This window comes from Oenanthe melanoleuca, chromosome 5, assembly GCF_029582105.1.
Source record: "Oenanthe melanoleuca isolate GR-GAL-2019-014 chromosome 5, OMel1.0, whole genome shotgun sequence".
Taxonomy (NCBI): Eukaryota; Metazoa; Chordata; class Aves; order Passeriformes; family Muscicapidae; genus Oenanthe; species Oenanthe melanoleuca.
In genome coordinates this window covers 57,666,111-57,679,365 of record NC_079339.1, presented here as the reverse complement: position 1 = coordinate 57,679,365, position 13,255 = coordinate 57,666,111, and the positions used below count along the sequence as shown (strand labels likewise).

The following is a 13,255-nucleotide window of genomic DNA, read 5'->3' as shown; positions in this document are numbered from 1 at the left end:
TGCTTAATGCAGATGTTCTTTCACATCTCTCCAAGTCTCATACAATCACAGAATATGCTGGAAGGGACCCACAAGGACCATCCAGTCCAGCTCCTGGCCCTGCACAGACACCCCAGCAATCCCACCCTGTGTCCAAATTCTCCTGGGACTCTGGCAGGCTGGTGCTGTGTCCATTCCCTGGGGAGCCTGGGCAGTGCCCAGCACCCTCTGGGGGAAGAACCTTTCCCTGATACCCAACCTAAACCTCCCCTGACACAGCTTCATGCCCCACCTTGGAGTCCTCAACACTGTTTGACCTCTAGTGCAGTTTCCTGGAGTGTTTTGATTTCTCTTAGCACAGTCCCTGCGTGCTGATCACGTTTATCACATCACCCTTATCACCAGTGCCACACTGGGGGTGTCAGGGCCAGGACAGATCTCCTTGCCCAGCACATCCTCCCAGTCTGACAGTGAATCAGCACCACCAGCTCCCTCCCTATGTTTTTCAGATGAGTTGTGTGCCCACATTAGAGCAGTTTCTCTGCTGTGCTGCTGAGGGAGCCATGTGCAGCAGCACCTAATGAATATCAAGATACACAGCACTGCCTGTTCCTGCAGCTATTCACAGGCCAGTTGCTCTGTCACAGAAGGAAATCAAATTGCTCTTGACAAATGGGTGTCAGCAGTCACTTATCATCTTGTTATCTTCTAAGTGCTTACAAATAGGTTGTTTCATTATTTGTTCCATCAGTTTTCCAAGAGTTCCTGTTAAGTGACCGGTTTGTAATTCCCTGACTTTTCCTTCTGCATATTTAAATCTGACCCCTAGGTTTCCTTGTTTCTCCCTGGTCTTCTGAAACTTCTCTATTTGCTGTGATCTAAGAGAGGAACAGGAGCTCTGGGGCTGCTTCAGCTGATCCCCTCCCTCCTTTGGGGCTGGTGGATGCACCAACACCTTTGTTGGATGAGTGTGTTCCTGCTGGAAAGCTTCTTCCCTCTGTGGCTCTCACCTCTGTTACCTCCTTTGAATCTTGACCTTTTCAATTTTCCAGCCAAGTTCTTTTGAAAGGTCAGCTTCATCCACCGACTGCTTTTGTGTGCTATTTTCTGTAATCTGCAACAATACAAAAAATTTGGACCAAATCACGATTTTGATTAAAACAAGCACAACAGCAGTGGAGCAGAGTTGGGTGTAATTTAGCTTTTTTTAGAGATTTCCAGGAGCATCTGGTAACTTCTGGTATCCAGTTTGCACACTTTACTGGCAATGGTTTTGGAGGGTGGTACCACACATGTGGAAATCCCTTTGGCACCACACATGTGGAAATCCCTTTGGCACCACACATGTGGAAATCCCTTTGGTACCACACATGGAAATCCTTTTGGTACCACACATGTGGAGATCTCTTTGGCACCACACATATGGAAATTCCATTGGCACCACACACATGGAAATCCCTTTGGCACCACACATGTGGAGATCCCATTGGCATCACACTTGTGGAAATCCCTTTGGCACCACACTTGTGGAAATCCCTCTGGCATCACACATGTGGAGATCTCTTTGGCACCACACATGTGGAAATCCCATTGGCACCACACATGGAAATCCTTTTGGTACCACACATATGTAAATCCCTTTGGTACTACACATGTGGAAATCCCTTTGGCATGTTGTGTTTACCCTGCCAGGACCCTGTTATTATTATTATTATTATTATTATTATTATTATTATTATTATTATTATTATTATTATTATTATTATCATCACTTATCTTCTTTCTTTTTCTCCCCGCTCCCTATCCCTTCAACAGGAATCATTAACCAGTGGCAACAGGAATCCAAGGATAAAGTGATCTCCCTCCTGCTCACCCACCTGCCTTTGCTGAAGCCGGGCAACATGGAGGCGAAAGTCGAGTACATGAAACTGCTGCCCAAGATCCTGGCGCACTCCATCGAGCACAACCAGCACATCGAGGAGAGCAGGCAGCTGCTGTCCTACGCCCTGATCCACCCTGCCACCTCCCTGGAGGACAGGAGCGCCCTGGCCATGTGGCTGAACCACCTGGAGGACCGCACCTCGGGCTTCGGGCAGGGCCGGGGCCGCTCGGACTCGCTGGACTACGCGCAGCCCCACTACTATCACCAAAGACAGAACTCGGACGACAAGCTCAACAACGGGTGGCAGAGCTCCTCCCGGGACTCGGGCATCAGCGTCAGCGCCTGCAGCTGGCAGGACAAGGGCCTGGCCTGTGAGAACGGCCACCTGCCCCTCTACTCCTCCTCCTCCGTCCCCACCACCATCAACACCATCGGCACTAGCACAAGCACCAGTGAGTAGCCACTGGCACGCCACTGACAGTCCCCCATCCCACCAGGAAGCTTATCTGGGCCATAGCAAATTCCTTGATTTAGTTATTTTTTCCTTTCCTCACCTGCTTTTTTTATTTCCTGCTTGCCTTGTTGGGTTTGTTTGTTTTTGTTTTTTTTTTTCCTTTAGTGCTGTGAGATTTTAAAAACCTGGGAGGTGGAGAGAGGGAAAAAGAGCAAAGAGTAAGAAAAAGACCAAAATTGTGTTACTGAAGGGAGCCCCATGTATTTCATGTAGCTTTGTGTTTCAAGAGTGCCTAAAGCAAGCAGAAAGCTGATGCTTCATGTCCAAAAGTGAGCTGGCAACCTTGAGGCAAGTCCAAAGTGTGCTGAGGACTTCCTGAGAAGAAATGGGATTGGGACCCTGAGTGCAGGCATAAGTTTTGGAAGCAGAACTGGAATCCAGAAGCTTCAGGGTGTCTGAAAATGTTCCCTTGTGTTTGCAGTGCAGAGGTGAGGAGCTGGTGGTGGTTGAGGGTGCTCAGTGTTTTCCAGGAGAGCTGGGTTGTTCCTTCCCCATGGAGACCTTGCCAGGCTTTGATGGATGGTGCAGAGCCCAGCCCAAGGCTTGGACACATGGAGAGCTCCATGTCTGGAGATCTAATACTGATTTTTTTTGTGAAGCTGTAGTGCAGCTACAACTGGTGTTCAAAGCAGCCATTGATAGCTGTGAGCAGGACCTCAGCATCTTCTCAGTGGGATTCAGAATGGAAATCCCATTCTGCCCACCCACTCACCCTGTGGAGGGCTGTCACACCTTTGGGTGTCACCTGCAGGGCTGCATGTCCTCCTTCACTCAGATATTCCAAGATGCTTTATCAGCATCTCCTAGATATCAGGGATGCAGAGAGCACTTTGGGGAGGGGAGGCTTCTTGTGGCAGCAGCGCTGGTTTCTTTGTCAGAGTGTGGAAAACCACAATTAAATAGCTGAAAGCTTTAAAATGGTCACTTAAGGCTTCTGGGCTTTTCTCTCTCCTGTAAGGATTGCTCTTTTTTTAAAGTGGTGTTTCAAATCAGGAGAGAAACAAAACACAGCTCAGGGTTTATTGCTGTAGCACCTGGGTCCCTGCCTCTCCTCTCCATCCTTGCAGGCATGTGGGGATTTAGCAGGAGGGTCTCAGCTTCTCCATAGGCTCTAAACCATCATTCCCTTCCAGTCCCCTGTCTGTGAAGCCCCCAGACCCTGCTGCTGTGAGATTGTGATGTTCAGCTTCTCTGAGAGCCAGACCCTGTGCTGTGAAGCTGTTCCAGGGTGACTGAGCTGCATGGGAAAGGTCTAACAAGGAAGCAGGGTGAGAAAAACCCCATGAATTCACTTGCAGTTGATCTGTTAAACTTCTCCAAGGATTATTTTTTTGGGGGTTTCCATGTGGTTATTGCATGCCTGGTGGTCCAAAGGCTTTGCACACCATGGAAGCAGTGGGAAGAGAGGCTGCAGAAGGGCTCAGGTTCCTCATGTCAGGATCTGGAAGCAGGAGGTGCAGCAGGTTCATCACTGACAGTGGCTGGAACTTTGCAAGGGTGTGTCAGGTCTTGAAGGACTCTTTCCACAGAGAGCCCCCTTGGTGGTTTTTTGAATTTTTCTGTGCTCAGACTCAGCACTCAGCAGCAGCATTGACCCACCCCTTGCCCACTGTGATCCCCAAGTTTTGGCACAAGATGGCAAAAAACTTAGGCAACAGCTGAACTGCTCAGCAGTGCCTGAGCTGCTGCAGTGCTGTGGTTTTGCCCAGATTCTCCCAGAATTTGGTGTGTTCAGCAGCAGCTGTACAGGAACACCTGTGGGTCTGCCAGCAGCCCTACACTTTACCCAGTTTTGCTTGAATTCCTCCTCAGTGTCTGCCCCTTGCTTGGCTGCATCCTCCTCTGCCCATGTGTTAAGCTGCTCTGACTCCTGCAGACATATTCTGGTGGCACCAAGCTCAGACAGCCGTGGGCTGAGCTGGAGGTGACCCAACCACACTTCATGTGTCAGTTCATAAACTTCCTTAACACAATATTTGGCTTGGGCAAAAGCCTGGTGAGTCCACAGATAGATGCTAAAAAACAAACACGGCTGTCAGCCTTTGTCCCAGCCCCTTGACTCAATCAATATGTTTATTAATCTTTTATTCCAAAGCAAAGCCCTCAACTCCTTGCTGTTTGTTTAGGTTTTAGCATTGTTATTAGTTTTAAGTTCTCCCTCTCACTCAGAGGTGTTTATCTGTGCAGAGGCTTTAATCCAGCACACTCAGGGAAGGGCACAACCTTCCCTGAGCCATCCCTGCAAAGGCACTGCCTGTTCCTGACACCAGAATGGGGCAAAGTCTTTCCCAGAGCAGTGGTGTGGTGATTTTACCTGAGCTGAGTTCTGCTGCTGCTGTGGCACAATGAGGTTTAAAGCTGTCAGGCTTAAACATGGGTGGCTGAAGCTCATGTGATGTTTTGCTTTGTGCTGTCCTTGACTTGGACTCGACCCAGACTCCAGTTTCGAGATTTGGTTCAGGATTGGTTCATCTCCAGCTCTCCCATGGCTGCACTGACAGGGTTAGCCCAGGCTTGAGGAGATGTTGCAGGAGGCAAGTCTGGAATGTTCTGAGGGAGTCACTCTGGATTTACCACATTAGTGGTGCTCCAGCAGTGGGAACAGTGTCCTAAGTGATGAATTTGTGTCTGGAGTGATTAGAGGATATGGACTCACCCCAAACAATGGAAGCTGGCCAGAGAAGCTGTGGTGTCTCATCCTTGGAAGTGTTCAAGGCCAGGCTGGATGAGCCTTCAGTCTGGGCTAATGGAAAGTGTCAGGCCCATGGAGGGGAGTGGAACCAGATGGACTTTAAGGTCCTTCCAACCCAAACCATTCTGGGATTCTGTGATGTTCATGTGCTCCTTCCCATCACTGCATCAGCAAATCCTGCAAAGCTTGAGATGCAGCTTTAAGCCCAGCTTGAGCATGCTGGGAGTGCAGGCAGCCTTGGCAGGGGCTCAGCAGAGGCTGGAGCTGCTCCAGCCTGGGGATGGGGTGAAGCCCAGAGCCCTGACTCTGCAGCCAGGGCAGGCAGCAGTTGCAAAATGTTGGGGTTGCACAATGCCTTTGTGAGGAAGACATGGCCTGGAAACTGTGAAAGGACAGAGGAAAGCAGCTGGTTTGTGTGGGGCTCCTGCTCCTTCCCTGCTGCTGTAGCTGGCTCACCTGAGCACGGGCTGATGGCATGGCAGGGTTTGTTAAATGGAAGCACAGCTCAGCCCTGTGCTTCCACCCTCCTGGAAGGGAATCTGTGCAGAGAGGCCAAGGAGGGTCTGTCACCAGCTGTGCTGAGCAGGAGGATTGGAGAGTCACTGGTCTCATTTGGACCAAAACATCTCAGGTCAGTGACAGTGATACAGTCAGAGACCTTGCCAGGGGATGTCCTGCAGAGCAGGAATCCCAGGTGTTGGCACTGTGCTCAGACTGGAGGGAGTTACACTCTTTGGTGTTTCAGTGCCTGGGTTCCCTGAGAGAGAACAGAGAGCTCCTTGGACCAGCAAAGCTCCAGTCTGGAGCCACCCTTCCTCTCCTGCACAAATTCAAAAGATGCTGGGTGCTCAGGGCTGCTACACCCTTCCCATGGGAGTGCCTGCCAGAAAACTGGAGTGTGTGTCTGCAAGGAGGAGGAGAAGGAGAAGGAGAAGGAGAAGGAGAAGGAGAAGGAGAAGGAGAAGGAGAAGGAGAAGGAGAAGGAGAAGGAGAAGGAGAAGGAGAAGGAGAAGGAGAAGGAGAAGGAGAAGGAGAAGGAGAAGGAGAAGGAGAAGGAGATTAAGCAGAGCAAAGGAGGAGAAATATTCACCTGTACAATTTCTTGTCCTGAAAAAGAAAAATCTCCAGTTTGTCCTAGAGCTGAAGAGGAGTAAATCAGGTTTCTTCCTTCCATGCACCCCAGCTCAGGTTCAAACTGACAGAGGGCAGGGTTAAACTGGATATTAGGAGGAAATTCTTCCCTGTGAGGATGCCCTGGCACAGGGTGCCCAGAGAAGCTGTGGCTGCCCCTGGATTCCTGGAAGTGTCCAAGGCCAGACTGGGCAGGATTTGGATGGCAAGGGATTGTACTAGATGACCTCTGAGGGCCCTTCCAACCCAAATTCTGTGTTTCTGTGATCCTGCCCTACAGGCAGGTCTGCATCTGCAGGACTGTGTGTCAGAACATGCGTGTGACATGGCTTGCAGGATTTTGGCAGCATTTGCTCCAGTTGTGGAGTCCCCAGTGAGAGGGCAGATGAACCTGCTGGAGCTCTCCCTGAAGCATCAGGGAATTGAGGTGGAACAAACAAGAAGAAGAAATCACTTGCCATGAGCAGAGTGTGGGTTTGACTTTTCCTCCCCTGCCCTGCTGTGCAGCAGCTCCCTGCCTACCACTGGAGACAGCCCTGCTGCCATTGCTGGTACCCAAACTGAGCTGGGTGATGGGATAACTGCACATTTTAACTCTCAGGACCACCCTGATCTGTGATGGGTTTGATGGGCAGCTTGAAAGTTGTTGTCCTGTGTGTAGATTTCAGCAACACCTGAAGGGAGGGCACTGTGTGTCCTCAGCCTGTGTTTGCCTCACACAGGGGAACACATTTCCTCCCATGCAGACTTTGCAAAACGTGGCATGAGAAAATGAAAAAGTCTTGGTGAGGTTACAGCAGTGAAGCAAACAAATGTGCTGTTCTTGCCACGAGTGGATTAGCTTTTGGAATTGCCTTCAGAAGATTGCTCCTCAGTTGGCCTTGCTGAGACTTGGCACCCTGGCACTCATCCTGCCACCTGGGGCCACCTCTCTGCTTTTCTTCTCTTTTACTGATAGACTGAGAAAAGATCTTGGCCTTTATTGCACTTGAGCTTCTCAGTGGTGGCAGACAAGGGCATTTGTTGTCTTGCTCATGCCCTCTAGTGTCACTCACCATGGGCAGAGAGCACTTCCAGAAGCCTCACACTTTGTCAGGTTCCCAGTGCTACAAAATCTTCCTAATCCTCTAGCTGGAAATGAGAATTGTTGTGTGAGAAGATCAGGTGTGAGCTGAGTTATTTGCTGAGATCCACGTGCATCAATACAGCAGCAAACAGGACTGTGAGTGAGAAAAGCACAGAGTCATGGAATCACTTGGGTTGGGAAAGACCCTTAGGGTCAAGTCCATCCATAATCCCCTATTCCAGCACATACAGATTTTCTGCCCCTCTGTAGATTCAAGCTCTTTGTCCCTGGGAGGTGCTCTTCAGACCATCACTGAGATGAGTGGTCACCCACCTCATCCTGGAGGCCATCAAGCACTGGGGGTGGATGTGGTGATGGAGAACAAGAGCAATGTCCTTTTGAGGTGTCAGCAATGCTGGGAAAGATCTGATGCTGCTCTTGGGTGTGTTTTATAGCCAGTGACCTTTCCTGTTCTAACCTTGAAACTTCAGGTTAGCTGAATGCTCATTTGGATCCTCCTTTGAGCCTGTTTGGCACCTTCCCTTCACTTCTTTGCTCCCAAAGGATCTCTTTTCTCACTGAGTCTTTGGCTGAGTGACAAAGGTCCATGTGAGGGGAGGTCCCACCTCCAGTCATCTCCACAGGGTTTCTAGGCTGGCACCCAAACTCATCAGCCTTTGTTGTGTTCCAAACATCAGAGCCTGCGCTGGAAGGGAAGAACAGACAGATTCTCAGGGTGACTTAGAGTAACCCATCAAAGACTGAAGAACACTCTGCTCAGGATATTTGGGAGGGTGATTCTCCTGATTTGTTCATTTGGACCTTGCAGATCACAGGGATGCTCATAGGGATGCCCAGCCATGGGGCAGGAGACTCTTTCCAGCAGCTGCTGGCTCTCAGGGCATGCAGGTGGCCCTGGGGATGTGGATGGCTCTGGGGAAATGTGGGTGGCTTGAGGGACACAGTTGGCTCAGGGGGATTCCAGTGCCTCTGGCAGGATGTGGATGGCTCTGGGGAATGTGCTCAGGGAGGGTGTGGACAGCTCTGGGGGGGTGCAGATGGCTCTGTGGGGATGGGGTTAGCAGGGCAGAGCTGATTTACCTGCCTGTGATTCTGTGCTCTTACAGAGCACTGCTCCCAAATTCACTCACCCTACTGACAGAGCCATGGCTCTGCAGCTTCCTGCCTGGAATGAGCCACCCCATGTGGGAGTCTCTCTTCCAGCAGCACCCAGGGATGTTCCCACCCTCCCAGCCTGTGAAATCCCAATGCAATCACCAGCTGGGCACTCAAGGCAGGGAATGCCTGCCATGGTTTTGCTGTTGATGTGTTGCTGTCCCTTGACAAGAGGGATTTGCAAGTTGGGATGGGGGGAGATTGAAGCTTGTGGCTCTGATGCCACCTCCACTTTCCTTACAGCAGCCTGGGTGTCTCAGGGATGGATGTTAGGAAGCAGCAGCAATGGTTTAGTGTGTATCCTACAGTCCCTGGGATTCCTGTCACCAGTGAATGGTGCTTCTGACCTGGAAGTGGTGCAGAAGCCACCAGGGCAGCTGATTGATGCTCTCTGGGTCGTGGAGCAAAGTCAGACAGCCCCAGTAATTCACTCAGACCCCTGGGCAGTCTCCTCTCTCTGGGAGGTTTTGCTGATGGGTGGACCCTCCCAGACCTGGCTGTATTTTTCCAGCTGCCCTGGAGCCTGTTGGACACAGGCACAGACCACAGCAAGCTCTGGTCACTCAGTGCATGGGAGCTTTGTTCTTCCAATCACCCCATGAGCATCTGTGGGTTCCTGTCTGCACTTTGCATCACCCCTGGAGCCATCAGCAGGGGACTGAGGGTCTGTCTGGGAGCCAGGGATGTTCCTCAGCACCTCCACTATTAACTTACATCTGTTAAGGGCCTTATGAGTAATTCCCTGCTCAGACCTTTCTTGCTTCTCCGTGACCTCATCCCAACACCACCATTCCTTCTCTCAAAGCATGGCTAAAATCACATTTGTGACGTTTTCCTGAGCATCTTCATGCAGCAAGAAACCCCTGGAGAGAATCCCCTTCCCCTTGCTCATCCTTTGAATCTGTGCAACCCCAGGCTTTGCAGGTGGAGGAATGGAAAAAGATGAGCTCTGCTTCCCCCAGCATCACACACACACATCTGCAGAGAAATGGCAGGAGGGCACAGGGGGATGGCAGTGCTGTGGTTTGGATTCATCCAGAGCATCTCCAGTCTCCTTCCCCTCTGCACTGGGACTTGCTGTGTTCTCCTGACTCAGTAACAGGCTGCTGTTTAATTAACTTTTGACTTCTGGTTTAAAGGAGCAGTGCACAAAATAGTTATTTACTTCATTTGGAAATTCTTTTATTCGTTACCATAATTATAGCTTCCTCCCCCTTTTTTTTTCCTTTTTTCTTTTTTCTTTTTTTCTTTTTTGGATATTTTAATTAGCAGGGGAAGGGAGGGAGGGAGGGGGAATATCTGCTGCTCTCCTTGTGGTTATCACATCCTTCAAATTACTAAAAGAGGCTGGGATAATAGGTCTGGTGATTATATATAGGCACCATCTGCTCTGTGGCTGCTTCCTATCAAAGTGCAGTTAGGAGAGTGCAAGGAGGATATTTTCTCTCCAGCTATATTAAGACTGTTTCCATCTCAGCTCCAAAGCAAAGCTCTCTGCATGCAAATGGATCAAATGCTCTGTAATCAATGGCTCAGTTTTGGCAGCCTTGAAGCTGATTTTTTTAATTTTTTTTTTAAATTTTGTTTTATTTTCCCCTCAAGTTTTGCTGTTCCCATCCGTTATGCAATTTAATTTCTGCATTTGATGTTTCCTTGTAACCACAGTCCCCTGTTTGCTGAGCAATGTGGTCTCATGTTTGCTGGCACAGGGATCTGTGCCACAACTCGAGTGCAGGGCAATATCTGAGCAGTCAGGAATGTTTTGGAGGATGATGAAGGCAGATTTTTAGGATGCATCTGCTGTTGGCATGTAGAGGAGGTGGAAAGCTGAGCTAATTTGGAGCAGTAATGGGAAAGAATTAGTACTTGGGTTATGATACCAGTGTCTGTCCCACTGCTGCTGGGAGCATTGCAGGGCTCAGGACTTGGGAGTTATAAAATTGTAGAATTCCAGACTGATTTGTGTTGGAAGGGACCTTAAAGAACATCCAGTTCCACCCCTGCCACAGGCAGGGACACCTTCCACTACCCCAGGTTGCTCCAAGCCCTGTCCAGCCTAGACTGGAACAGTTCCAGGGATCCAGGGGCAGCCACAGCTGCTCTGGGCACCCTGTGCCAGGGCATCACCACCCTCACAGGGAAGAATTTCTTCCCAATATCCAATTTGACCTTGCCCTCTGTCATTGAGAAGCCATTCCCCCTGTCATGGGGTGTCCCTGATGGGCACCATATTTTACATCTTCTCATGGGGAACTGGATGCTCCCCCTTGGCAACATCAGAGACCCAACAGGCTTCTCTTTTCTCCTGGAGCTGGTAAGATTTTATACTTTTGAAAGAGAAAGAGGAGAAGGAATAAGGCATGGCCAGCCCAGGTGGAAGGGGAAGGTGCTCAGGATGGGGTGTGTGAGTTCCCAAGAGGTGGAGGCCAGGGGAAAGCTGAAATGCTGAGGGATTTGTCTTGCAGAATTTGTGCCATGGTGCCTACAAGAAAGGGGGATTAGGTGGCTTTTTTCAGTGAGTGAAAGTGGCTAAAAAGAGATCAGGGAGGAGAAAATCCAAAATGAGTTGGCAAAGATGGAAAAGGATGCAGGTTTTCAGTCTGGGTGATGACTGTCAAGTAAGAAGTTCATTGTCCTCATGTATTTTGCCACTGCTGAAGACACTCTGCCTTCCTGCTCTCACTCCACAGCTTTTTATTGACTCTGGGGATTATTGGATCCCAGTTTCTTGGGGCAGTTCCAGAGGTTTCACATTCACCCCTTTCACCTGACTGGTTTAAGGCCCTTCATTTCCCACTCCTGGTTTTCCACAGGTTGTACATTGCTGTGTAAAGGATGCACATCCTCCAGGTTACCTCCTGAAATGGCTGTGGGGGGTGGGGGGTTTCTCCATCTGTAATGTGTGGTGGAAGCTGATGCTGTTGGAAGTTCAGCAGGGAGATCCTCCCAGACCAGGGATTGAGGCAGTGGGGAGCCCTGGCTGCTGAAAATGTTCAAAGCAAAGAAAATGTTCTTGGACATCCCTTTTAGGTGGAAAAGGACTTTGGGAAGGAGAGTTTCTGCATCCCAGTGCTGTTTATCTGGCTTCATTCGTGAGCAGGGGAGGAATTTCTCCCAGGAGCTCATAGCAAAAGCTATTTTCTGGGATAATTAGGGAGGCTTGGTTCAGCACAGCAGCATTTGATATTAATGGACCAGGATTCCCCAGGGACAAGCACTGATTTTCTGTGGTTTGTGTGTAGATTTAGAAGAAAAAAATCATTTATTGATCTGGACATTGGGGACTTGTAGTTTAGGGCAGCACCTCCTTGCAACACCTCCCTGTGCCACCATTCCATGCACTCTTTTGTCTGTGAGTTAAATCCTGGTTGGATTCACATCTATTCTGTCCTGCTCCCACCTTGCTGGATGCTCTAGAGGGAATCAAGGACCTTTCAGTACTTAGAAGGGGCCATAAAAAAAAAAAGGAAGGGACTTCTTACATGGGCTGATAGTGACAGGACAAGGGGGAAAGGTTTTAAATTAAAAGAGGGGAGATTTAGATTTAAGAAATTCTTGGGTGTGAGGGTGGTGAGGTTCTGGCACAGAGAAGCTGTGGCTGCCCCTGGATCCCTGGAAATGTCCAAGACCAGGCTGGATGGGGCTTGGAGCAACCTGGGACAGTGGAATGTGTCCCTGCCATAGCAGGGGATGGAACTGGATGTTTTTTAAGGTCCCTCCCAGCCCAAAGCATCCCAGGATTTTATGAAGAAGCTTGAGACAAGCTGGGCTCCCTTCCAGAAGCACATCCCATCGGATTGCTGCAGCCACCAAGGTCTGAATTTACACATCCTCAGATGCAACCCTGCTCCTGCTGCCACACAAATGAGTAAATAACAGCCCCAGCAGCTCCTGCTGGAGCCAAACAGCAGGTCCACCTGTGTTTGTGCCATGCAGGGAATTTCCAAACCCCCTGTGAGGTTTCCTTCCCTGCTGAGCCTGGATGGAGAGAGCAGCAACAAACGGGTTATTGTTTCTCTCTCCAGTTTCTTGAACAGGAAACTGTGTTTAAAAACACAATTTCTTAAAAAAAAATTGCCTGACAGTCTTTTCTGCAGTCTGTGCTTCTTCCCATTTCTCTGCTGGAGGCAGCACTCTGCTTGTATGGGGTTTTTTCCTGATGCAGGGGGTTAATACCACTAATTTCCTAATACCACTGTTGTTCTTGTACCCAGTGGCTTCTTGCATTTAGGAGCCTGAATTTCACCCTGCATGGGTTATATCAGCCAGGACATGGATTATCCAGCTCCTGCAAACACAGAGTCACAGCCACAGAACACAGGGAGATTAAAGGAAAAAAGGCACAAAGAAGCTCCAAGGGTTAGGGGATGTTGAGCTGAAAAATGTTGCACCAGGTTCTGCTCTGGCCGTGCTGGAGCTGCCTGGGGCAGCGTGGGGAGAGGGTGAATGAGGTGCCCAGGAAGGAGGCTGGGTGCCAGCTGGGCAGTGTGACCCACTGGCAGCTCTTTCCAAGGATTCTCAGCAAAGGAAAGCTGGAAAAGCCCTGGGCATTGCTCTGCCAGCACGGGGAAACCTTCCTGGAGGAGAGGATGTGCCGTGACTGGGATGGCAAGGAGCAGGCTGAGGACTGAGCTGAACTTGGGGTTTGCTTTGTGAGGGGATTGCTCAGTGTTCCCTCTCATGGGGGAGCTTCCAGGCTGCACAAAAACCTTGTGTGGATTAAAGGCATCCCCACTTTTTGGGGTCAGGCTGCTGCTCCAGGTACCAACAGATCAGGAGAGGAGCTGTGTGTGATCAGATGCTGCCTGAGGCTGC

General features: G+C 49.9%; 1 protein-coding gene across 5 annotated transcripts in view; it reads left to right on the top strand.

Moving 5' to 3' along the window:
- Positions 1-13,255, top strand: part of SAMD4A (sterile alpha motif domain containing 4A) — a 98,824-nt gene that overhangs the window by 60,545 nt on the left and 25,024 nt on the right. For all 5 annotated transcript variants that reach the window (XR_008840577.1, XM_056492172.1, XM_056492170.1 and 2 more), the window contains exon 3: positions 1,795-2,313. Coding sequence is in view for 4 of the 5 variants with exons in the window: in XM_056492172.1 (XP_056348147.1) it covers positions 1,795-2,313 (519 nt within the window). In the remaining variant the exon portion in view is untranslated. The remainder of the gene's footprint in view (positions 1-1,794; positions 2,314-13,255) is intronic.